At 42.9% G+C, this 26,898-nt stretch overlaps 1 protein-coding gene across 2 annotated transcripts in view; it reads right to left on the bottom strand.

Moving 5' to 3' along the window:
- The window catches only part of UBE2E3 (ubiquitin conjugating enzyme E2 E3), an 85,442-nt gene extending 59,349 nt beyond the window's left edge, over positions 1–26,093 (bottom strand). Inside the window, exons 1-3 of one of the 2 annotated variants that reach the window (XM_088476354.1) lie at positions 25,827–26,089; positions 23,409–23,644; positions 19,874–19,924 (exon numbers count right to left, since the gene is read on the bottom strand). In XM_088476354.1, coding sequence (XP_088332480.1) covers positions 19,874–19,924; positions 23,409–23,602 — 245 coding nt within the window. In that variant the 5' untranslated portion in view covers positions 23,603–23,644; positions 25,827–26,089. Of the gene's footprint in view, positions 1–19,873; positions 19,925–23,408; positions 23,645–25,826 lie in introns of both variants that reach the window. The other variant, XM_088476355.1, reaches the window with a different exon arrangement.
- Positions 26,094–26,898: the final 805 nt, after the last annotated feature.

The raw sequence follows: 26,898 nt of genomic DNA, 5'->3' as shown, positions 1-26,898 counted from the left end.
TACACTCGTGTAATGGATATGCACCTTTAGATTGTGGACTTTGTCAGCATTTCCACCAGTTCGCAACTGGCATCCTGAATCACACTGTGGGGAAATCAATTAAGGGTGATGTGCTCCCGGGCATTGCACAATTATAGTAGCCCTGGCATCCTAAGTTTTCCTGTGCACCTCTATGGTGTGCAAGGCAAAACTCACAATGTAGATGGCACAGTGGTGTCAAACTCAGGCCCTGCAGCTACCGTGGAACTGCACATCGCAGTATGTAGTGCCACAGTTTTGCTATTAGGGCATGCCAAAACTGTGGCATGGCATGCTGGGATATGTAGTTCCACAAAAGCTGAAGGGCCCGAGTTTGACACCACTGAGATGGAAGGATTTGTCCTTCCGTTGAACTGAATTCCCACCACTTAGTCAATGGAGAAAGTTGTGGCTGAGGTCTCCTACATGTAGTGTCGTGTTACATTAGACTTACATATAATCATAAATCAATAAAATTAAGTGAGAAACATTAACCCAACATTCTATTTCTGTAAATCTGCAGTATATTTAAAAGCACAACACACAAATGATTCTCAAAGACCTGTCATACTATCTTACGCTGTAGCTCATCACAAACTCTTATGTGGAAAATAAAAATGCAAATAGAGACTTCAAGTTTAGAGTGGATGAAAATGATGGTTTTATGACAGAAACACGTTTTCCATTAAATGATTTTAGATGTTTAATGACTTGTTTTATGAAAACTCAAATTCAACATCTAAGAATCAGGAGTATGTGAATGTATTTAAGTAACTATAAACCTGCCAAGTTAAAAGTTACAATGAACAAAAAAATAAAATAAGCAATGCAATATATAATTAAGAATTCCTTAGTCTTCAACAAACAGGGGAACACACAATTTGCATTCCCCCCGCAAATTGTGTTGTTTAATACATATATATATACACACATACACACACACACACATATATATATATATATATATACACATACATACGCATCTTTTATTTATATATATATATATATATATATATAAAATAAAAGATGCGTATGTATGTATGTGTGTATATATATATATATATATATATTCTCTTATGTATCCATCTTATATTGACTGGGATGCATTTAGCTCTTACTGCAGTTAACGCTTGGAATGGGGTTTGGAGGATCTGAGTAAGAGTGGGCAAAGTACAGTAAAGGTGTGTTCTATGTTGGAAAGAAGAAAGTAATATTAATCATCATCCTCCTATTTATATGGCGCCACAAGGGTTCCGCAGCGCATTACAAAGTACATAGACAAATAAGTGAACAAGCAACAAGTGACTTACAGTACAATACCATGCAGGACAAGGTTTATATACAGTGCTGCATTACTGATCATAACACTCCAATAAGCATCAGGTGAGGAGTAGATGACAGTATAAGTAAGGAGAAGCACAAGAGGGTAGATGGCCCTGCTCGTGAGAGCTTACATTCTAAAGGGGCAGGGCAGACAGACAGGAGTGACACAGATGGGTTAGACAGGAAGGAAGGAGCAAGTAGCAGTGGGTTAGGATGAGAGCTGGAAGGCCTTGATGAAGTAATGGGTCTTGAGAGTCAGTTTGAAGATTTGTAGAGAGGTGGAGTCTGATGGGGAGAGGGGGAGAGTTCCAGGGTTAGGGAGCAGCACTGGCAAAATCTTGGAGGCGGGGAGGAAGTAAATCAGTTGGCAGGGAGAGGTGACGTGCAGTGCGCCTGCTAGGTAGCAATCACTTGCAGGTGCAAAACACGAAAGGATATATTACTATTGTATTGTGAAGCTGTAGTTCATTCAAATGACACTGATATTTGCAATCCATCCGAAGGAAAAAAAAAAAACGATTCCCATTTGAACTTTTAAAAGTGAAGGCAGTGGGGGTTTATACTTAATTATTACCATCAGAAAGTATTTGTATCTGGTTTTAACCACCTTTTACATAGTAAATGTGACTATATTATTTATTGACATCACTGTCCAGATATAGGCTATATTGTGTCAAGCCACATCTGACAAAACCAGATGAGTAGACTATTCATAATAATAATAATAATAATAATAATAATAATACAGACAAATATGGTAGCCTTCCCAAGCTGTACATACCTTTTCAAACAACCAACTCAGCAAGCTTGCCATTTAGAGGCAACTTTTCTATTACAAGACCGTCTTTACACACCATCATCCTGGCATGTCAGCGGCTCACCTGCAGCTCAAAATCCCTTTAATACAAAGACTGTTTTTACTTTCACAGCAGCAGAGCACAAGCCAGGTAAGCCAGACATCCGCAGAGCTGGGGCCTGACTAGTCTAAAGTGGAACTTTTTGGCCCTAAAGGCAAGCAAGATGCTTGTTAAGCTGGGTACACACTAAACAGATATATCTGCAGATGATGGTTGTTCATACACACTGAACAACAGTCATCCGTGTTCTGTGTCTTGGAGGGGGGCCGGTCCCACTGCCTGGGGGGGTGTCGCGCCCCCCTCTCCCTTCGCTGCAAGTGTAAGGGTGGTTGGCTGACCACCCGTACACACAGCACGATGCCCCAATAGATATGCAGATATATTGGGCATCATCTGTGCAGCACAGCCGACGCGATATGTCTGAACAACGTCGTTCAGAGACATATCGCTGGTAAACTCTGGACGGCAGGCACCCTGATATATTGGCCAATCAATTGATCGGCCAATATGTCTGCCAGTGTGTACCCAGCTTTACACATCCAGCATAGCACACCAGCCAGATAACACCTCTCCCGTCATACACCATTGTGGAGGTATTTGTGTCGGATGCCGAGGATTTGCAATCTTCTCAGAATGAATGGGACAAGAAATAGTGAACATTACAGTTCGAAATCCTTGACATTAAGCGTCTACATTTTTCCAAAGACACCAAACAAACATGGGATGATTTTTCGTCTTTTCCAAGCACAATGAAAGAGAAAATGTATAGTGACTTAAAGTAAAGAAAAATAGTGTCCTTGGGTGGCCACAGTCAGATCACTGACTTCAATATCATTTACAATTTGTGGTAAAAACTTGCTGTTGACATCGGCTTCATAACTAACCAAACCTATTTTGGTCAATTTTAAAAAGGAGGAGAGGGCAAACAATACTCCATCTCAGAGACTAGCTATTGACCAAAAGGGGGAATACTTTGTAATTTATATATTCCAACAATTTTTTATTTTTTTTAATTATATTTGCATCTTTTCTGCTCATTATTCTCTTGCTATGTTGGGGACTCCTGGGGGAAGAGAGGGGATTCAATTGTTTTATAGGGCACTTAAACTAATGGGCACCCGACAGAGCAATTCAATTGTTGCTCCGTTCGGGCGCGGATAGACATTTCTGCTCGCAGCTTCCTGAGGTGGCTAGAAGAAATGTGCGCTAAGTCGGCTGTTTGTGCGCCCAAAGGAGGACTTCATACGGGGATAGCTGCTATATGCGGCTAAACCCTGTGCTTTTGGGCGCGCCAACGGAGCGAAAAATTACTCCGATGGGCGCCCAAAAAAACAATTGAATTGCCCACATAGACAGAGTCAAACCATATTAAACCGCAAGGGATGCAGCTACATCAAATTGTTTTGCATGCAGTGAAAAAGTGGCTGCTTTTACACACACACTAACATATACATATATATATATATATATATATATATATATACACACACACACACACACACACACACACTATATATATATATATATATATATATATATAATGTATTATACTCGGCTGTTTTAGCGGGGTGCCCTGCCTTCAACGCGCTGCGCACCGCTAAGACAGACTGCGGTTGCAGTCTTCACCTGTGGGTCTGCCGCCGGAGCTAGTATGAACACATATACACTAAAATATATATATATATATATATATATATATATATATATATATATATATATCACACACACAGTATATAAAAGAAAATCACATATGGTAGGTGCAGCACTCTATTCAGAATAGTACTTCCAATCAGCGTCAGTGCAGTCAACTTTCAATGTTTAATACATTTTCATCAGGACATCTATGTCCTGATGAAAATGTACTAAACAGTTGACTGCACCGACGCTGATTGGAAGTACTATTCTGTATGGAGTGCCGCACCTACCATATGTGATTGTCGATTCATTGTGAAGGCACACAGCTAAGTCACAAATATATTACTTATGTGATTGTGCCATTGGAAAATATGCTTGGAGGTGCATACATTTTTCTGCACAATATTTGCTTAGCCTCCATATGACGACACTTATTTCAAAGAACCAGCTGCAAAACCAGTTTATCCATGCAATAAAAAAAAGTTGCAGACTCTCTAGGAAAGTCCACTGACATGGGGAAAGTCCACCAGTGATACCAGGTCTAACTCACTGACCTTCACTTAAAAAAACCAAATAAAATATGCGCTAAAAGTTCAGCGCTTGCCTTAAATAATATTAAGACCTCATGCCTATTAAAGTGAGCATAATTTGGTTAAATAGCTACTGGGAAATGGACAGTAAAGTGATTAGAGGGAGACCCACAGGAATAAAGGTTAGCATTATTTTTATTAACATCAAGTATATAATTTGTCTAATGTAACACTCATATCTAGCTGCTTATTGTCTTCACGTATGCATTCTGTAATTGAATACTTGGATCATGTCTATATGGGGGTGATTCAATTCTTACGTGGGAATTTAGGTCTGGGCTAAGTGCCCGGAAACTATTGCTGAGGCTGCATTTATTTTCTGCTCATACCCAACAGAGGTGCAGGGCAGAAATCCGCACCTCTGGTCTCTGGGCTGGGCACATCGTAACTGCTTCGAGCCCCAGCATGAGAGAAGCTGCTTAACGCGGCTAATCCCTCGCATTCTCACGCAAGTGGCTGTATCGGGAATTGAATAGCACTTTGCCTGGGAGCTAAATTCCTGCATAAAAATTAGATGTAAAAAATAAAAACAAATGCGGTGTCCATAAATAGAATTCACTGGATAGTTGGACCAATCTTAAACCATATTTATTAAAAGTATGACAGTAATGTATGTTGCTCTTGGTTCCAGTCTGTTCATATGAATGTACCAGACAGTCATTTATAAGCATTAAGTGGTCTCTGCCTTTTCTTTCCCTAGTAAACAACGCCAACAGAAATCTTTTAATGCGTTATGTAAAGCAAAAGCTGTGGACAGAAACGTGACCGTGGTTGTGACCACGGTCCGTGACCAACCAATCAGTGCCCCGAAACTCATACTTCTGCCTATCCGCCATGCCACTTAGCAAGTTCTAGCTGCCTTTCGATATCATTTCCAAATCTGCCTTAGCGCCTTCATCCCGCCACAACCCTACAAATTGTGCTCTGTGTTATTTGTTGACAACAACATCCACCACTAAAAATAATGTCCAGGCATTTTCGAGTCATTGGAAAACGCATTCCCTTCTACTTGTGCCACCAAATACACTTGAAATCAGTTTTAAGCCGCATGCAATGTTCTGCGACTTCAGTATACGAAGAGGCTTTGTGTACATGAACCCTTCAACTTCTGCACAGTCACTAATTGCATCTCCAATCCAGGGAGGTCCCAGGATAGCACTTAGGCCGGATACACACAAAAATGATTTGTATCCTTGCCGACCCAGCGCCCAATGGAAGGATAAAATCGGACGGCCATACACACAGCACGAACCGGTGTAAGACCACCCGATATATCCTTCCATCCCTCATGTGGTCGTCAGCAACGTCGCCCCATCTGACGTGTCAGATGGGACGACGTCGCTGATGAGCAATTCAGCGTACACCATGGGCTCGATTCAATTAAACGCGAAGTGAATAGCGATGGGAATGAGCTCCCAGAGCTATTCAAATCTCCGCAAATGTTAGGTTGGAGAATGCTCATTCTCGTGCCTTAAACAGGGTGTTTAGGCGCGAGAACGGGCATTCTCCAACTAAACTCCCCGTCCACCGCCGATTGGTTCTCCAGTACGGAGTCTAATATACCAGAAAGGTATGAGGGAAGGTGGTGGAGCAGCGTACGGTGTATAAAAGAGTGGGACTGATGATGCAGGAACCACACTAAACATCACTGAGTGCCACCTTGTAGAGCTAGAGCCAAAGGGTATACCGCCTATATTTTGTAAAGCTCATGAAAGTGAGTGAGAGGTGAATGCTGTACATGGACATTGTTCAAGGAGTATTATGGTAAACACATGAACACTTTACCATCAGCTGAGAGAGATGCCTGGAGATTGCTCCATTCAATCACAACCTCATGACAAATATATATGAGAAATTTAAATCTCAGCCTGTACCCATCTTACTTTGCATTTACTTTGATCAGATGTGAGAGCTGCAGCGGAATCATTACATTCATTTCAAAGCTGTTTAGACACAGGTTTAAAACTATTTATCCTCCAAGCTGAATGAGCCCATCTCCGTGCAGATATACAGTCAGGTGCATAAATATTGGGACATAGACAGAATTTTCATATTTTGGCCTCTACTCACCACCACAATGGCTTTGAAATGAAACAAACAAGATGTGCTTTAACTGCAGACTTTCAGATTTAATTTGAGGGTAATTACATCCAAATCCGGTGAACGGTGTAGGAATTACAACGGTTTCTATATGTGTCTCCCACTTTTTAAGGGGCCAAAAGTAATGGGACAAACTAAACAATCCTAAATCAAACTTTCACTTTTTAATACTTTGTTGCAAATCCTTTGCAGGCAATTACAGCCTGAAGTCTGGAACGCATAGACATCACCAGGCGCTGGGTTTCATCCCTGGTGATGCTCTGCCAGGCCTCTACTGCAAATGTCTTCAGTACCTGCTTGTTCTTGGGGCATTTTCCCTTCAGTTTTGTCTTCATCTAGTGAAATGCATGCTCAATCGGATTCAGGTCAGAGGATTGACTTGGCCATTGCATAACATTCCACCTTTTAGCCTTAAAACACTCTTTGGTTGCTTTTGTAGTATGCTTCGGGTCATTGTCCATCTGCACTGTGAAGCGCCGTCCAATGAGTCCTGAAGCATTTGACTGAATATGAGCATATAATATTGCCCGAAACACTTCAGAGTTCATTCTGCTGCTTTTGTCAGCAGTCACATCATCAATAAATACAAGGGAACCAGTTCCATTGGCAGCCATACATGCCCACGCCATGACACTACCACCACCATGCTTCACTGATGAGGTGGTATGTTTTGGATCATGAGCAGTTCCTTTCCTTCTCTTCTCTTCCCATCACTCTGGTTCAAGTTGATCTTTGTCTCATCTGTCCATAGGATGTTGTTCCAGAACTGTAATGGCTTTTTTAGATGTTGTTTGGCAAACTCTAATCTGGTCTTCCTGTTTTTGAGGCTCACCAATGGTTTACATCTGGTGTTGAACCCTCTATATTCACTCTTGTGAAGTCTTCTCTTCATTGTTGACTTTGACACATATACACCTACCTCCTGGAGAGTGTTCTTGATTTGGCCAACTGTTGTGAAGGGGTTTTTCTTCACCAGGGAAATAATTCTTATGTCATCCACCACAGTTGTTTTCCGTGGTCTTCCGGGTCTGTTGGTGTTGCTGAGCTCTCCGGTGCGTTCTTTCTTTTTAAGAATGTTCCAAACAGTTGATTTGGCCACACCTAATGTTTTTGCTATCTCTCTGATGGGTTTGTTTTGATTTTTCAGCCTAATGATGGCTTGCTTCACTGATAGTGACAGCTCTTTGGATCTCATATTGAGAATCGACAGCAACTGTTTCCAAATGTAAATGTCACACCTAGAATCAACTCCAGACCTTTTACCTGCTTAATTGTTAATGAAATAACGAGAGAGTAGCCCACACCTGTCCATGAAATAGCTTTTGAGTTGATAGTCCCATTACTTTTGGCCCCTTAAAAAGTGGGAGGCACATATAGAAACCATTGTAATTCCTACACCGTTCACCTGATTTGGATGTAATTACCCTAAAATGAAATCTGAAAGTCTGCAGTTAAAGCACATCTTGTTTGTTTCATTTCAAAGCCATTGTGGTGGTGAATAAAGGCCAAAATATGAAAATTCTGTCAATGTCCCAATATTTATGCACCTGACTGTATCTAACAGAGTGGTGATATTGGTGAGGTGTGAGCTTATATGGTGCCATTATGGGATCATGATGATGCCATTAAAAGTCCTGGGCACAATCACAGCTGTAGCAGTACACCAAGCAATGGCTGGGCACTTCTGCAAGTTTTATGTATAATTGTAGCCTTTGCGCTCCACAGTTACCTACGTACATTACCAAATAATTGTTTCCTAATTCTGTATTCTGACTGACTGTTATTTGATCTTTAGTACCTGGTTATTTTGCCCTCTGCCATTATGAACTGGTGAAAGCAGACATTACAAAATGTTTATTGATAGCCATTATCATATTAGGCTATGCTAGACTTGCAATTGTGTGCAATTATTATATTACGTAAGCGACTAGAAATACTGAGACCAGAATGCAAGGAATGCATTGTCATTAATTGTATTAGGAATAGTAGTGTGGATTCTTAAATAAAAAAGACCCTGATCTTCTCCGAGTACAAAGAGGTGACACTATCATTATTTACACACATCTGTTAACATTATTACAAACAGTGTGTAAACAGATCGAGCTCAGCGCCAGCAAATGTGAGTTGCCTACAACAATGGCTTGCAGAGAAAATGGCAAAATAAAATCAATCTTCTGCTTATCTTTACCAGCTGGCTGATAATCACACTAAAATAACCGCATAGTAAATATTATTCAGATACCTTTAAAAACATAATTTTATCCTTTTCAGATAAACTAATGTGAGCAGGTCTAATGAAACTTAAAAAAAGGGTGTTTTCTTCAGTGCTCACTTGTGAAACCGACCAATCACAAAAGCATAAAAAAAAGGGGGCACAAACTTTCCTCTAATAACAGGTAAATGTAGAAGAATAGTAGAACTAAATAGTATACAAAATATACCATGCATAGAGCTCAATACCAGTCACATACACACAGCTATACTTTCCACTGTAAGTTAATGTCACCTGCCTCGCACAATGAAGAAAGTGGTCTCTCTCTCTCTGCAGGTGCAACTGCAGCGACCTTTTAGGTCTTCAAAGCAATTCTAAGAAGAATAAACAGAATCCGATATACAATAATTCACTACTACTTATGTAAGAGACAGTTGCTAATTTTTTAGCTCATTAAGGGGGGGGAGGGGATTCAATTCTACGCAAAGGACGTGATGTGCAATTTTGTAACTACATATCGCGCTCACATAGTAACATTTTCTTTCACACACTATAGAGGTGCGAGGGAAAACTTGCCATGTCGGCACTACCGTAAATCATACTTGCCTAAGCCACTGTAATGTCCAGGAGGCTCCCGGCCACCCTGAAAAGTAGGCAAGTCTCCCACACCCTCCTCCACCAGACTCTCTCTCCAGCCACTTGCACCCCCCCCCCCCACGCGGCCAACTTACTTACAGAGCACTAGCAGGTGGTCTGGGGAGGGGGTTCGATGAAGCAATTCACAGTGAATCAAGTCGTCTAGTGCTGTTCTAGTGTATAGCGCGGGGGAGGGGGAGATCTACGATGGAGTGATCGTGCCGCACAGCCCAATGCGCCACTCACTTTAAAGTCGATAAGTATGCCATACAGTGCCCATATGCATGCAGACATCCCATAACATCGTTTTGAAATGAATTTCCCACCAGATTTAATTAGACACAAGTTGTTACTATATACTTACATACAGCCAATTTTCCTGGTAGTACTACAGACTCCTGGGGCTGATCGATTCCAGCATCCCATCCACTTCCAAGTGAAGTGGGCAGTCTAGGGAGGTAGTTTGTGAATTGTGGGTCCCATAGGGAGGGGGTGGGGACAATATTACATGAATGACGCCTGCCTCCGGAGTGGTCATCTGCATGGAATCAAATCAAGGCAAGAATGTGCTACAGGTTGAGTCTCCCATATCCAAATATTCCCAAATACGGAATATTCCGAATTGCGGAATATTTTTAGTATGACCGAGAAAGTAAAACCTTTGCTTTCTGATGGTTCAATGTACACAAACTTTTTTTTAAAGCACACAATTGTTAAAATACAGTATACAATAACCTTCAGGCTGTGTGTATAAGGTGTATATGAAACATAAATGAATTTCATGTATGTACAAACTTTTTTTGATGCTCAAAATTATTACAAATATTGTATAAAATGACCTGCAGGCTGTGTGTATAAGGTGTATATAACACAAATGCATCATGTGTTTAGATTTGGGTCCCATACCCAAGATATTTAATTATAGTATGCAAATATTCCAAATTACGGAATATTCCGATATCCAAAATACCCCTGGTCCCAAGCATTTTGGATATGGGAGACTCAACCTGTACTGGCAGCTTGTGCTGTGCACATAAGCACTATGATAGGAACATATATCAGCTACAGAAACACATTCCATGAATCCACCAATGGCTTCTCACAGCTAATTTAATGTGCCCCTTAGGGGTGTGATTCAATTCAGCGCAATGTGCTGGGAATGTAGGTTGGCGATGTGATTTTGCAGGTAAAAGTCACCTCCGCACAATCTTGCAACTCAATTTCAAACTCCCGGGCAAGTTTTACAGAAAAATTGCATTTTTTTCCCTGGCACCCCCGAGCTTGGGAAAAGGTGGACAATTTTTTTTTATTTTTTTTTTAAATACCAGGGACACAGTGCAGAACCTCTGGTACACCTATTACAATGAATATTCATGCCCTTTCAGGCATTTAAATAGCACAATATGGCCTAAACGTACATGAGTTTTCAGGTGAATTTCTATTAAATGCTTATAAATGGGGTAAATTATGTGGGACAGGTATAATACTGTCCTGGTAGGTTATTTGGCACTTTTGGGGAGGTTCAGGATGATTTCCTCACTTCTTCCTGGTGGCACATATTAGAATTGATTTTGCCTCAAATTCCCAGGAATGGCCTTTTACAATTGAATTGTGAGAGTTGCGAGAGCGAGCGTCTTGAAAATTAGTTGCAATGTATGCTATATTTAAGTTGCAATTTCGAGCTCCCAAGCTCCCACTGACAAACTCCCACTGAATTGAACTGAATTTCCTCTTAGGCCCGTATTCAATTAGTCGTGAAAAGTCCGTGACTTTTCGCCTGTTGTACTTCCCTCCGCTTTCGCCTGTTTGGGACGTGAAATCGCGCCATGAGAGTCCCCACGACTCGCCCTATTCAATTACAAAACAGGCGCAAACGCAAATAGGCGGAAAGTACTGAATAAAATGGGGGAATTAGTATGTACCCCAAAATAAGACTGACACTGGAAACCATTACAGATGTGTACTAATAGCCCTAATAAACGTACTTTGTGTCCTTAAGTTTTGTTAAAAGCTTTCTAGATGTTTTTATGTAAAAGTGGTGAAGAATGATAGAATACAGTATTTTTGGGTGAAAACAAGTACTCCAGCCAAATTTGGGGTACTCGAAAATGGGTGCTAGCATTTTTTGTGTGTCTCTAAAGTGCATTAAAAAATGTGAAAAATCCACCTGCAATCCTAAAAACACCTGCCCCATCCAAACAGCCCCCCAAGAAACCTATTTTGCAAGTTTTTATCCTTGCCCCCCCGCACTTTTTTCATTTTCGCCCCCAAAATAATTACATGTCTTTTTTGGGGGTGGTGGGGGGACGTCCAAAGGGTTCTGAATCATTTCCCCACATTTGCACCCCAAAATAGAGATTTATTGGAGAAACTTTTCGGCTTATTTCAGTGCATTGAGTTTCCGCTTAGGTGAAAACATCCTGAAATTCAATCTGGAGATAAGAGGCAAATAGGCGAAAAGCGGCAATAGACTAAACTTTTTCGCCGATTACGGCTTTTCACATCTAAATGAATCCGGCCCGTAGTGTAAAGGTGCGTACACACAACGATTTTTTTTTAAAATTCTGAAAATTGGCATGTGCATATGTAATCACCCCCTTCGCTAAGAAGCCCCTCAAAAGTTCTGGTGCAACCAATTAACTTCAGAAGTCACAGAATTAGTGAAATAAAGTCCACCTGTGTGAAATCTAAGTGTCACATGATCTGTCAGTATAAACGCACCTTTTCTGAAAGGCCCCAGCTGCAACACCACTAAGCAAGAGGCATCACACCATGAAGACCAAGGAGCTCTCCAAATAAGTCAGGGACAAAGTTGTTGAGAAGTACAATTCTGGGTTGGGTTATAAAAAAAATAATCCAAATCTTTGATGATCCCCCGGAGCACCATCAAATCCATCGTCATCAAATGGAAAGAACATGGTACCACAACAAACCTGCCAAGAGAGTGCCTCCCACCAAAACTCACAGACTGGGCAAGGAGGGCATTATTCGAGAGGCAGCACAGAGAGGTAACCCTGAAGGAGCTGCAGAGTTCCACAGGAGAGACTGGTGTATCTGTGCACGTGACCACAATAAGCCGTACACTCCATAGAGCTGGGCTTTATGGAAGAGTGGCCAGAAAAAAGCCATTACTTAGTGATAAAAATAAGAAGACACGATTTGAATTTGCCAAAAGGCATGTGGGCGACTCCTCAAATGTATGGAGGAAGGTGCTCTGGTCAGATGAGACTAAAATTTAACTTTTCGGCAACCAAGGAAAACGCTATGTCTGGCGCAAACCCAACACATCCCATCACCCCAAGAACACCGACCCCACAGTGAAACATGGTGGTGGCAGAATCATGCTGTGGGGATGTTTTTCAGCAGCAGGGACTGGGAAACTGATTCGAGTCGAGGGAATAATGGATGGTGCTAAATACAGGGATATTCTTGAGCAAAACCTGTTTCAGTCTGCCTGTGATTGACTGGGATGGAGGTTCACCTTCCAGCAGGACAATCAACCGAAGCATACTGCTAAAGCAACACTCGAGTGGTTTAAGGGGAAACATTTAAATTTGTTGGAATGGCCTAGTCGAAGCTAAGATCTCAATCCAATTGAGAATCTGTGGTCAGACTTGTAGATTGCCGTTTACAAGCAGAAACCATCCAACATGAAGGAGCTGGACCAGTATTGCCTTGAGGAATGGGCAAAAATCCCTGGGGCAAGATGTAGCAAGCTCATAGAGACTTATCCAAAGCGACTTGCAGCTGTAATGCCGCAAAAGATGGCTCGACAAAGTACTGACTTTAGGGGGGGTGAATAGTTATGCACGCTGAAGTTTCTGTTGTTGTCCTAAATGTTGTTTGATTCACAATATAAAAAAAAACACAACTTCACAGTTGTAGTCATGTTCTGTGAATGAAATGATGCACACCTTCACACAATCCATTTTAATTCCAGGTTGTGAGGCAACAAAGAATAAAAAAAAAAATGCAAAAAGGGGGGTGAGTACTTTTGTAAGTGTGTGTGTGTAGGGGGGTGGGGACAGGGCATGTTCTAAGAAGTGATATCTAAATTAAAGTGCTCCTAACTCTAAATCGCCTGGGGCTTTAGGGTTTACAAACAAAATAAGTGCTCAGCAACAATACCCTACAAAATCTTTAGAATAAAGGGGAGCTCTGCAGCAACTTGGAACACTCCAGCTTCTAAAACATTGCTCAACATCCCTATGTTGCTGTGGAAAATACCAATATGTTTAATCGTTATGCTGATGATTTAGGAAATTAATGATTGAAGGTTGCCCAATTCTTCATGCCTAAGAATATAGTATTGGCTTTATAAATGAATTATTTTTGTTAAATTAAAGTTCTAATTTCACACATTATGACACAAACATTTTTATAACAAAGGGGACGATTCAATTGTTTTTTGGGTGGCAATTAAAAGAGCGCCCCGACTCAGCAATTCAATTGTGTTGGGTGCCCATTAATTATCATGCTCAAAAGCACCAGTTTTAGCTGCGCAAAGCCACTACACCTGTCTTAACGACATGATGCGAAAAATGACGCTTGGGCGCCAAAGAGCCAGACTTTTCGCACAGTTCTGCTCACCACTTCAGGAGGCTGCAGGGCAGAGATGTGGGTGTCCGCCGGCATTTGCGTCTGATCAGAGCGACAATTTAATTGCACTTCATTGAGGACCTAATAAAAAATGTGAACTACCAAAAAGAATGCACAATGTCTATTTCACCTTTTCTGATTAAAATGTGCAAACATTTCAGATTGTGTTACCAATACATTTCAGGCATCTACTTCAGATAATATTTCATTTATTGTCACCAAAACATGATTATTTATTCTTTACTGGTAAGGCTAACAACAATGATTTGGTTTTTTTAAAATAGGAATTTTATGTGCATGTCCAGAGTGCTCATATGACAATGGACATAGACGTAGTTTCATAACTGGAAAATAAAAAAAATAGAAATATAAAAAAGAAGACAACGTGTAGGGTTGTCATCTACTTAAACAACCAGGAGACACCCTGTACACTTTTAAAATGTTGAATGGCTCTACTAGAGCGAACTTACCAAATTATTAAAAATAAAATTGTATGAAAATAGTCGACATTTCATTGCACTGTCATGTGCCTTCATCATGTTGAGAACAAATTTACAATTTAATTGAAACAGCATGGGATAATAGAATTAAGAAAACAATAGTTACTTAAAAAGTTGTTAAAAGAGATAATTGGCAAGAGGATACTGTGTAAATAGGAAAACTTCTGCGCAAAAAACATGCCATGAATTTATTACTGTAAGATGCATGTTTTACCAAGATAAACAGGAAAACCTTTGCATATCTGATGTCATCTTGATTTCTCCAGATACAATCCAAATAAATGATATATCAGCTCTACAAATATTAGGCAGCCCTGTACAGAAAATGCAATGTGCCTCATTCCCTGTCCCAGCGGAGCCTGCAGTCTAATTTTCCTATCAAAAACAAAATGAGCTTGTCCATTTTACCAGTAGACAATTTTACCTACCAGTATGTTTTAGGAGTTTAAGAGAAAACCTAAGCAAACATGGGGGAAACAAACTAATGCCACACCCACACAAGTAAAGGTGCTATCCACAAGAAGACAGGCAAAAGACTGCACGATTACGACATTGTAATCGTGCAGTCGTTTGTCAGTCTGATGTGCCTACACTGAATGAGCAGTCGTTCAGTGTAGGCACAATCAATCATCTGCAAAGGTTGACCAGTATGTTTGTACAGTGATAGATGTCTAACAGACCAATTTTTGAAACAATCTGCAAACGATTCTCGAACGATTCTCGTTATCGTTCAATCACTCATTTTAATCGTTTAGAGGATAGGCACCTTTAGGAGCCTGATTGCAATCGAACCCATGACACCAGCGTGTAAAGTAGCAGCGCTGCCCATTTTAGACTAGACCTCAATAACTATCTTTTGGGGAAACTATTTCCCAGAACAAGTAACATTGTAAAATGACAGTATACACAGAATATGACTGCATGAGTGTAAACACTTTCCTACATGCTCAATTCTATGCAACTAAAATAAACAGTGATTGGATTGCATGTCTCCCACACAGTGAAAGATTTATGTTTGATTGAGGTTTTATGACTAAATGATAACATATGTGAGGAAGAGTATCCTCTTACCCACTGCCCTTTTTAATAACTTCTTAAAGCTACACTACATCATAGGAGACAGGTTTCCTAAGTAGGCCCCCTCCCAAATACGAAGACTAGATGCAGCACTTATTCCAAGGGTTCCACTAGTTATAGGATGGAGAGAGAGAGATAGAGATATAGAGATTTCTAATTTGTTAATAGCTCATAGTGATTGTGAGCAAAATAACAAATCATTGGACACAATCAAGTGATTGCAGCTAGCGACTGTTCTATACACTCACCTAGGGCTGGACAAATCCTTTGAGCTATGTAGCTAATGCCCCTAAAATGACAGGTGTGTAAGTTTGTGTACATTTTCGGAGTCACTGCTATTGAGGTTATGGCTCCTTAAAATATACTGCTGACTCCTGATCTTTGCATTATTTTGCCCATTCCTAATGTAAGCATTTTATACCATGACCATTCATGTATTAGCAATGTGGTTTTGTATCAGATACCCAAATACAACACCCTAGCTAAGAACCTCACGGTTAGTGATGTTACAGTACCTATATGATACTATGGGGGGGGGGGGGGTTCATTTTTGTTTGGGCACCTTATGGAGATAATCAATTGTAGCTCCGATCGGACGAGTGCGCCCAGATTTCTGTTCGCACCCTTCTGAGGTGGCGAGCAGAAATCCACGAAAATTCTGTCTTTTGGGCGATCCAACCAGGACTTTAGCCAAATTTAACCGCTTTACGCGCCTAAACCTGGTACATTTGGGCGCGATAAGTAATGGGCACCTGCAGCAATCGCGCCCGTCTGCTAAACAGATGAATAGCTCCGTCGAGCGCCCATTACTTATGGGTGCACAAAAACAATTGAATTCCTCCCTAAGATAACATCAGCAATGGGGGGGGGGAATTCAATTGAATGTGACTGAATAGCGTCGGGAATGAGTGCCTGGAGCTATTCAATTGTCTGCAACGTGCCCGGCACTTAAGCCGGGAGATGCTGGTTACTACACCTAATGCAAGGTGTTTAGTCACAGTAAACAACATTTTCTTACTTAAGTGCCGGGCGCGATGCTGTTCACGTATACGGTTAGCCCATAACTAGCATCGCGGCTCTAGTTTTGTCGAATTTCTGCTCGCACTTCAGGAGGGTGTGAGCAGAAATCCTCTAGGTCGCTGGTTTGCAGTGCAGCCAATTGAATAGCTCCGGGAACTAATTCCTGGTGCGATTCAACATCGCGTTCAACTGAATTCCCCCCAATGTGACAGAAATCAGTATAAGGTAGATGAAAATGCAGTAAGTTCATACCATATCTATTCCACCTTCAATCACACTGAACGATTCATGCATGAACAAAGGCCCTGATTCCGAGCCACTCGCTTTGAATCAGGGCCCTCCTCCATTAAAATGGAGCATCCTCCTGGACGCTCGTATAGCTGTGGGTGACCACCCACAGCACATACGAGCGTCCAAAAAGATGGTCGCGATGGTCTTGACCATCGGACTTGCGACGGAAACCCTGCGGTAGGGTTTCCCAGCCACAAGCCCTGGAGTGAGTTTGGCTCTATCAGAGCCAAAATCACTCCCACTGACATCACTAGTGATGTCAGTGGGGCCGGCTTCAGACGGTAGGCGTTCCCGTGGGAACGCCTCCGTCTGGCCGCCATGCCCCCGGCACGCCCACCAAAGGGGGCGTGCTGTCAGTCACCATCGACAGCACGCCCCCTTTGGTGCGAGACCTGGAGCGACAGCTTGGCTGTCGCAGTCCGGGTCTCGCGCATGCGCACGACGGAGCTCCCTCCGTCGTGCGCATACGCAGTGGGGACCATCGACCCACTTGCGAGCGTACTGCCGCTTGCGAATGGTTCTGAATGACCCCCAAAGTTCTCTACCCACCACATCTAATATTTGCTCCTTCTCTCTCCTGAAAAAGCAAACTAACCACTACAGCTTTATTTTTAAAACAGTTGCTTTTCACTCACAAAGTATACATGTTCACATTGGCAACTTCGCTATACCGGTATTAAAATAAAAGTCAGGCTAGAAACTATAGCCGAAGGGGAATTTCAGAGGAATAAACCAACCAGTCTCCATGAAGAAAAGCGAGTATTGCCCAATATAACCAATGGTACATAACTGGTAAATCTTAAATCGCAATTATATTAATTCTAGTGTTGGGTGGAGTTATCATGTAAGTTGCCAGTGATCAAGTCTTCATACAAAGCAAAACAACAAACATATATACTGCACTAAAAAACATTAAAAGTGTGTTCTCACTTCAGCTTTACGGTGTAAACACACACTGTAGATACAACATGCAGTCACCATGAAAGAAAGTCATAATGCCAACATCACAATGACGAACTGTGGAATGCCGACATGGTTGAAATGTTGATATATGACTGGTCTATGAAGTCATATCATCAACTTTGTTAGCATTCGAGTTAGCGTGACTTGTCTACATTTTAGCAGGTCAATAAGTTACAAGCTGACATTATGCAAGTCAACAGGGAGTACCTGTCGACATTGTACAGTCTAGATTATGACTGTCGCCAAGCCATGCTGAGCCCTGTAGATACAATATTAAAGGCTTGTATGCTACTGAAACGTGGATGAGCCCATGGAAGTTAATTGTGCGATCAGTAGATCCATTTAAAGCATAACAGCTCAGAGATCAGTCAGCAATATCAAAGCAAACTGCATGCAATAATAATAAAACCACACAATATAGTTTGCTATTGCGAGAAAAACAAACAAACAAACATTAGTACTGTTAAAAGACCTTTTGCACCTGAAGCATGTAGACGTTAAACAACAACCTGCAAACATTTTATTCAGTGGAGGGCTCTTGTGGCCCAATGAAACGAGATTAGGTTGCCTAGAGTCCTTTAAACCAATTTCAGTATAACACAATATACACAAAGTCTACTATAAAACGTGTTCAGCTTAAGCAACCCAAATCAGTAATGGAAACCTGAAACGCTGCATTTGCAGGCAATATCAGCAATAAATACAGCACAGAAATAACAATGGTTGCCAGGTACGGTGCAGATAGCAAACAGATGGACAATATTTTATATCCAGTTCAGGCTCATTTTCATTTTAAAATTATGCCTTTTATAGACTATAGAGCCAAGTAATTCAGTCATGCTAAACGCACACCAACATTAATTAGCAAAGAGTAATATACAAATTGTACAATGCAAAAGTACAAGATCACTCTAAAATTATATTACATTATATGCCTAATTAAGCTTAGTTGTAGTACAGAAATACTTTGGAGTTGAAAAAAGATCACAAGTGTTAATGAAACATGCAAAATCTAAACCATATGAAGTTTCAAAATAGTCAATATCAAATCAGACAATGTCAATATAGTTAAGCTTGGCACAAGGCAAGTTCCAGCTCCAGTTTGCATTAAGATATTAATCTTCTACAATGTAATAAATCAACTTTTACATCAACTTATTTGAAACCAAACGTATGCACCTATTAAAATCCAAACACAGCTTAAATGCATTATAGACAGAATATCCTGATAATGTCCTATTAAAGATTAACAACCTGTAGTGAGAATTCAATTATCAAAAAACTTAGAACTAAAAAAAATTATCACTTCCAATCCATTCATAAAATCATAATCAAATATACTTTGCATAAGTGTTTTAGTTAACCGTTCAGATACAATTATGAAAATAAAGTTTTATATACATATATTACACACACATATCACACAAACAAATGTTCAAAACCACTTTTAGCATACTGTGACTAATAGTTCAATCATTCCTGCATTTCTACGCCACACATTCCTAATGAGACAAACAAACTGCAAATTATGTAACTGAATGCCTTTAGACAATCTTATAGTTACTCCTTATCTGAAAGAGCCTTAACATGCTAACCTGAGAAAGCTATACTACTGTATAAATAAAAAGAGTTTGCTTTACATAAAAATTAGATGATAGACCTTGCAAAAGGAACTACACAATTGATAAAACATGCTCTAAATAAAAAAAAAAGCAGTGTGAACCACTCATAGAACACAAATTAATGCTAAATACACAAATAGCAAATCATCTGTTGAAAACTAAACGACACTGCAATCATGAACAGACGTTAATTCATTACTTACAATTCACGAAATAGAACAGCAAAAAAGACATGAGCAATGCGAGAACACAATAACGCATGCCTGTCATGATTTGTAGAGGCGGTTCTTAGAAATTCCTTTGCATATCAAAACTTGCTTCTATATAGTTTTAATAAAGCCAAAACATATTTACTGCTGAACAGAAAGTCTATACGACACCCAATTTCCTCTGGACACAATTCAATGACAAAATTGGAACGGTTACATACCTGCAGTTTGGTGGAGGATCAAGGGTTATTTCAGCTAACTCCTTCTGAATTCTGTAAGTGAAATGAGAAGGTTTCAAAAACACTCTGCAGAATGAATCGGGGAATTACACTGCCCTCTACCATGATGTTATTAAATGCGAGATTGGCTTTGCCTTCAGTAACACTAACATGGCTGCTTCCTCTTTGTTCTCAGGCATAACCCAAATCCTATAACAGGAGAACTTAGCAGCTGTATTCAAAGGACGCCACGGCACAAATGCCAGCTGCAGACGCTGAAGTATGAAAGGGCACTTTCACATGATCGGAAAAGTGATTTCGTTTTTTTATTACAAACACTTTTTACCGGAGAGAATTGCTTTTCAAGCTAATATGCAAATGAGACAGAAAGGGAGGGGGGTGAACTCCAGCATTCTGACAATGACTTTATACCAGCGTAACAGTGCTCTTAGGGAACCACAATTAACACAATAAAAGAAGGAAAGAAAGGTTTATCTGGGCATCATTATGCATGCTACAATTTAACCTTACAAAAAAAACAAAAAAAAACAAAACATAAATATATCATAACACGTAGCCTACTAACACTAAGAATTATACATACGGTGTTAATACGGAGATTTACAAATCAGCTTTAAAGATCCACAACTATTTCAACCAACTCGTATGTTTTTCCAGAATATGGGATTAATAGGCGTCACTTGACTGCACAAAAAAATAACGATATTTCAATGAAGCTAGACATTTATTAAGATCATTATATAATTACTTAACTGCCACATGTTTTGATTTAAGCAGTAATGAATAAGAGTCCCTTATTCACAAGTACAGCATTTATAATCATTAATATAATAGCAACATCAATGCTACAGGACTTAATGAATCTGGCTCTAAGCATCATAGGCAGACAAACATTACTTACAGCAAACTTTAATCAGTTCATGTTATTAGCAATAAAGGAATGCTTCCTGACCTCACATAACATCTCCCTGATCGAGCTACAGAACACTGAAGACATGGCCATCATTAAGCATGATACATCTTACAGAGCTATAGATTAAATAACACCAAGAAACGTTGCTAATAATGACGAAACGATGAGCAAACATGTCAAGTTTTCAAGGAGATCGTGAAGTTATGCAAAAAGCTCTTATTGGCCATTTTTAGAAAAACAAAGCGATAAAAGTAACATTCACAGAAAGGGAAAGAGAAGTGTAAAAAAGTAAAAGCACTTCAACTTATACAAAGCAGCATAAATGTTAATAAAATGTTACAAACTGTACTTTATAGTGAAGAAAAACCTCTAAAAGCCTCCACATACGGTACGATTTGCAAACGATCCAATCTCGTTTGCGATTTCCCTTGAACTCCTGAACACTCCGGACAAACGATATTGTGCCTACGCATGGAACGATTGTACAAACGACCAAACGATACAGATGGATTGTTAACGACTGCAAATCGTTGACGATATATCATTTGGCAACAAACAACCTCACGATGCATCTGCTGGAACATTTAGAAATAGTGGAGGGGAGTGGCTAGGATCAGTGACGACAAATCGTTCATCGTCCATCGCATTGTTCACCGTGCACAAACACGAAACCATGTGTGCCAAATCGTGAAAGATAGGTCGATATCCTTCTGCAGTGTGATCAGCGACCACCACCAGCGGGAGTGCGCGTCGGCATCGTTATCATGGCCAAACACGCCACTTTTTAAAGGATATGTCATTCCAAGCAGTCAAAAGCGGCCAAATCGTTTAAAAAAAATCGTACCGTGTGCGGGCCTTAAAACAGACAGGTATTCAAAGTGGGAAATTCAATTACAGGTAACGTCAGCGAAGTAGCAATCGGACATTCATAACGCCAATACCCAGTGATGTTGGGCTACCATAACCCTCACAAATTAAATTCCCCCCTTCATTTCAAATAGCACAATCGTCCAATACAAAACAAATACTACAATCGTCCCTATAAAAAAACAAAACATGATTCCATAACAAGCTTAAACTACTTCTGGGGTGTGCAATCCAGACTATTTTTTTTTATTAAACATTGCCTGTTACTGTCTAGCAATGATAATACAGGAGGACAACAAGACTTTAGTGCTGCACAGCTGATATAAGTTTCTCTAGCGCTAACACAAGCCCCATTGTGTGGTATTGCTTACTTATTGTTATTACCATCAATAATGTGATCAATAGTCCATTTCTATAACTATATTATATCAGGAAAATTACATAGTTATAAAAAAAAAAAAAAAATTGTGGCTGTAGATTTTAGTAGATAAAAATGACAAATCCATCAAAGATTATTTATTAATATAGATAATATAAATTCAAAAGCCAACACCAACTCTACAACATATGCGTGTGAGAACGAGGATCCCAAGACCAATTTCACTCGGAATAAAATAGAGTCTTAGGGCACGACTCTATTCAACGTGAAGTGAATAGCGCCGGGAATCAGCACCCGGAGCTATTCAATTAATATGCGCTGTTAAGCCCGACTAGGATTTCTTCTCGCATCCCTCCCGGGGATGCGAGCAGAAATCAGACAAAAGTCCAGGCGCGATGCTGTTTTCTGCCCTTAGCGCTCGGAAAACAGCATCGCGCCAGGAAGTTTGGTCGGAGAATGCCCGTTCTCGCGCCTGAACACCCCCCGTTTAAGGCGCGAGAACAAGCCTTCCCCGACCTAACTTCTCGCAGAATTGAATAGCTCTGGGAGCTGAATCCCGACGCTAGTCACTTCGCGTTGAATAGAATCGTGCCTTTAGAAATGGTTATTGAATGATGCACAGAGCAACACATCTGCCATAACTTGGCTAGAATTACCAAGAAAGGAAAATCTTTGCACAACAGGTAAATAACTCTAAGCGATGACAGCTGTCTAAGTATCCATATAAGAATTGGTCCCGTTAGAACATGTGTTATTGAAGTATAAATCAGAACTAAAGGACATCGTAATGACTCTTGAACCAAGTATGTACTGAGCCTTGACGATAAAGTGGAAAGAGATAAAGTACCAACCAATCAGCTCCTGTAATTTTTTTCAAACACAGCCTGTAAAGTGAAATAGGAGCGGATTGGTTGATACTTAGGGGTCTATTTACTAAGCAGTGTTAGGAGACAGAGTGAAAAGTGATAAGGTGCCAGCCAATCAGCTCCTAACTGCCATCTCACAGGCTGTGTTTGAAAAATGACAGTTGGGAGCTGATTGGCTGGCACCTTATCACTTTTCACTCTGTCTCCTAACACTGCTTAGTAAATAGACCCCTTAATCTCTCTCCAAGGCTTAGTACATCTCCCCCAGTCTCTCTTTGTATATGGGAGGAATAAAAACATTACTGAAACCTAAATCTAATGAGTGGATACGTAAGACGGTAGTTTCACAGACCAAGCTAGCAAGGCGTTACTATTGTAATGAGATCTATTTACTCTGTGTCCTTTGGGACCTCACAACTCTCTACTGTGGATTCAAGCCTGGTTACTTCTCCACATCTGGTGTCGCTTCATCTTTTTTATTCTGAATATTACCTTTTAGCACTAGTAGATAGCTTTGCAGTGGTTTTACTGGATAATTTGGTATTTTTCTTCTGTTGAACCGCTGATGGTTTCCTCTCCTCTTGCTCTTCTGGTTCTGGGGCTGGCGGGTCTCTCTGATCAGCATCCGAACTTCCACTGCTGGTACTAGGACTTTCATCGTCTGACCTCTGTCGATCACTGGACATCTTGGTATATTTCACTTATTCCTGATACTGTATATATATCACCTAATGAGGTAAGAAACGTGATTTCAGTTTCAGCTGAGGAGCACAGCGGCATTGATATAAAAAAAAAAAGTCACCATAAAAACAATAAAAAAATCTGAAGCAAACACATTAGGGCCACTTAAGTAGACTCTGTTTTTATAAGTTCCTTGTGTAACTTTCTACGATTACCATGTCAAAACACTCGCAGGCTATTAAAACCTCCCCAGAGTGACACCATTTGCTCTACATCAAAGAGCACACTAAGTACTAAGTCAACGCAAAAAAATGGTGAAAACTGGCCTAATATCTCTGACATTTGCTTTCAGACAAAAAGCAACTCTTTTAAAATGGATCTGAATTCCTGTCTAAAGACCCTAAGGACAGCGGGGCGGCAGTCTTGGGGGCGCGCAGGGACGGCGGGGGGGGGGCAGTCTTGGGGGCGCGCAGGGACGGCGGGGGGGGCAGTCTTGGGGGCGCGCAGGGACGGCAGTCTTGGGGGCGCGCAGGGACGGCAGGGGGCAGTCTTGGGGGTGAGTCTTGGGCACAGGGATAAGGGGGTGGGCGAGTCTTGGGCACAGGGACGGGGGATGGGGGGGCAGTCTTGGGCACAGGGATAAGGGGGTGGGCGAGTCTTGGGCACAAATGGACGGGGGGGGTCTTGGGCACAGGGACGGGAGGATGGGGGGGCAGTCTTGGGCACAGGGATAAGGGGGTGGGCCAGTCTTGGGCACAGGGATAAGGTGGTGGGCGAGTCTTGGGCACAGGGATAAGGGGGGGGGCCAGTCTTGGGCACAGGGATAAGGGGGGGGGGGCAGTCTTGGGCACAGGGATAAGGGGGGGGCAGTCTTGGGCACAGTGATAAGGGGGGGGGGCAGTCTTGGGCACAGTGATAAGGGGGGGGGCAGTCTTGGGCACAGTGATAAGGGGGGGGGCCAGTCTTGGGCACAGTGATAAGGGGGGGGGGCCAGTCTTGGGCACAGTGATAAGGGGGGGGGGGCAGTCTTGGGCACAGTGATAAGGGGGGGGGCCAGTCTTGGGCACAGTGATAAGGGGGGGGGGCAGTCTTGGGCACAGTGATAAGGGGGGGGGCAGTCTTGGGCACAGTGATAAGGGGGGGGGGCAGTCTTGGGCACAGTGATAAGGGGGGGGGCAGTCTTGGGCACAGTGATAAGGGGGGGGGGGGCAGTCTTGGGCACAGTGATAAGGGGGGGAGGGGCCAGTCTTGGGCACAGGGATGGGGGGGGGAGGGGCCAGTCTTGGGCACAGGGATGGGGGGGGGACAGTCTTGGGCACAGGGATGGGGGGGGGACAGTCTTGGGCACAGGGATGGGGGGGGGACAGTCTTGGGCACAGGGATGGGGGGGGACAGTCTTGGGCACAGGGATGGGGGCGGACAGTCTTGGGCACAGGGATGGGGGCGGACAGTCTTGGGCACAGGGATGGGGGCGGACAGTCTTGGGCACAGGGATGGGGGGGACAGTCTTGGGCACAGGGATGGGGGGGACAGTCTTGGGCACAGGGATGGGGGGGGGACAGTCTTGGGCACAGGGATGGGGGGGGACAGTCTTGGGCACAGGGATGGGGGGGACAGTCTTGGGCACAGGGATGGGGGGGACAGTCTTGGGCACAGGGATGGGGGGGACAGTCTTGGGCACAGGGATGGGGGGGACAGTCTTGGGCACAGGGATGGGGGGGGACAGTCTTGGGCACAGGGATGGGGGGGACAGTCTTGGGCACAGGGATGGGGGGGACAGTCTTGGGCACAGGGATGGGGGGGACAGTCTTGGGCACAGGGATGGGGGGGACAGTCTTGGGCACAGGGATGGGGGGGACAGTCTTGGGCACAGGGATGGGGGGGACAGTCTTGGGCACAGGGATGGGGGGGACAGTCTTGGGCACAGGGATGGGGGGGACAGTCTTGGGCACAGGGATGGGGGGGACAGTCTTGGGCACAGGGATGGGGGGGGGCAGTCTTGGGCACAGGGATGGGGGGGACAGTCTTGGGCACAGGGATGGGAGGGGGGGCAGACGGTGTGTTATGGTAGGAGGCACTCCAGTATCAGCATGGTGTACCAAGTGATGCGTGAAGTCAGTTCCAGCCCGCTCCCCCCTCCTCCGCCTCTTGCTCACTCGCTTTCTCCTGGGCTAAAAACAAGAACAAAGCTCGCTCTCTGCCCGGATCCCTCCCCCGCTTCTCGTTTACCTCAGGAGCACTGCCCGTCCCTGCTCTCACGCCGCTGGATGCTGCTGCTGTGGCGGGGAGGGGGATCCTGGAGACACCGAGCCGGGGGGGAAACGAGCAGGCTCCGGCCGGCTGCCGAACATTGAGAGTCGGAAGAAAGAGGGAGGGAGGAGGAGGGGAGACGAGGGAGCGGGGAGCTGCTGCTGCTGGCTGTAGTGCGCTTCTGGCGCGGCTGCTGGTGGCGCTGACGAGCCGCGGTGGGCGGGGACATGAGGGGGAGGCGGGGAGAGGGGCAGGGGTCGTAGTGCACGAGCTAGCTGAGAGGCTCGTGCTCGGGCGCCAGACACCCACACCGCTGCAGGGTTTCCGGGAGAACTCTAGGCACGCCCACCAGCGTTTTTTCGGTCGACCCCCCACCCCCTTAGAAGTCCCGCCTCCTTTGCCTTTCCCTCGGTGACGATAGCTCCGCCCCGTTACCCGGAGTAAAACGGTGACGTCAGCGGCCCTCTGCCCGGCGCGAGCTTGGGCATGTGAGCGCGCGGCGCCCCCTCGCTCACTCTCTGATTAGTGATTCAGCCCCCAGCCCTGGCGCGCGCTCGCCGGACACAGAGTTGTGACTTGTAATTATAGTACATACATTACTAGCTCATGTGTTTATTCTCCAACAACACCCACAGTTGAACATATTCAGTATACCCTGTGTACCGTGCTATATCCCAGTTACCTGTTACTTCACAGCATAATGCTATTTGTACTCTCTATTCAGTGCCAGATGTGTGTTTATCACCTCCAGGCAATGGGCCTCATTCATTACGGATCGCGACTGCGAATGCAATAGCGATAACGCGCGCAGTCTGACTGCGATGGTATGCTAAACCACTGCGATAGCTATGCCACAGCACAACATTAGGACGCCCACTTTACCTTACACACATCCGTAATACTTATACCCCTTTCAGACATACTGAGATTCCCGGGATTTTGGCCTGCCTCGGCCAAAATTCCCGGGTCTCATGTCTGTGTGAAAGGTACCTACCCGGGAACGTGTTCCCGGGTAGCCGCCCCTGCAATCGACCAGGGTTTTTCCCGAGTC

The sequence above is a fragment of the Taudactylus pleione genome, unplaced genomic scaffold, assembly GCF_031769625.1.
Source record: "Taudactylus pleione unplaced genomic scaffold, aTauple2 ptg000188l, whole genome shotgun sequence".
Classification (NCBI taxonomy): Eukaryota; Metazoa; Chordata; class Amphibia; order Anura; family Myobatrachidae; genus Taudactylus; species Taudactylus pleione.
The sequence above is the reverse complement of the archived record's forward strand: the minus strand, read 5'-3'. Positions and strand labels throughout refer to the sequence as shown.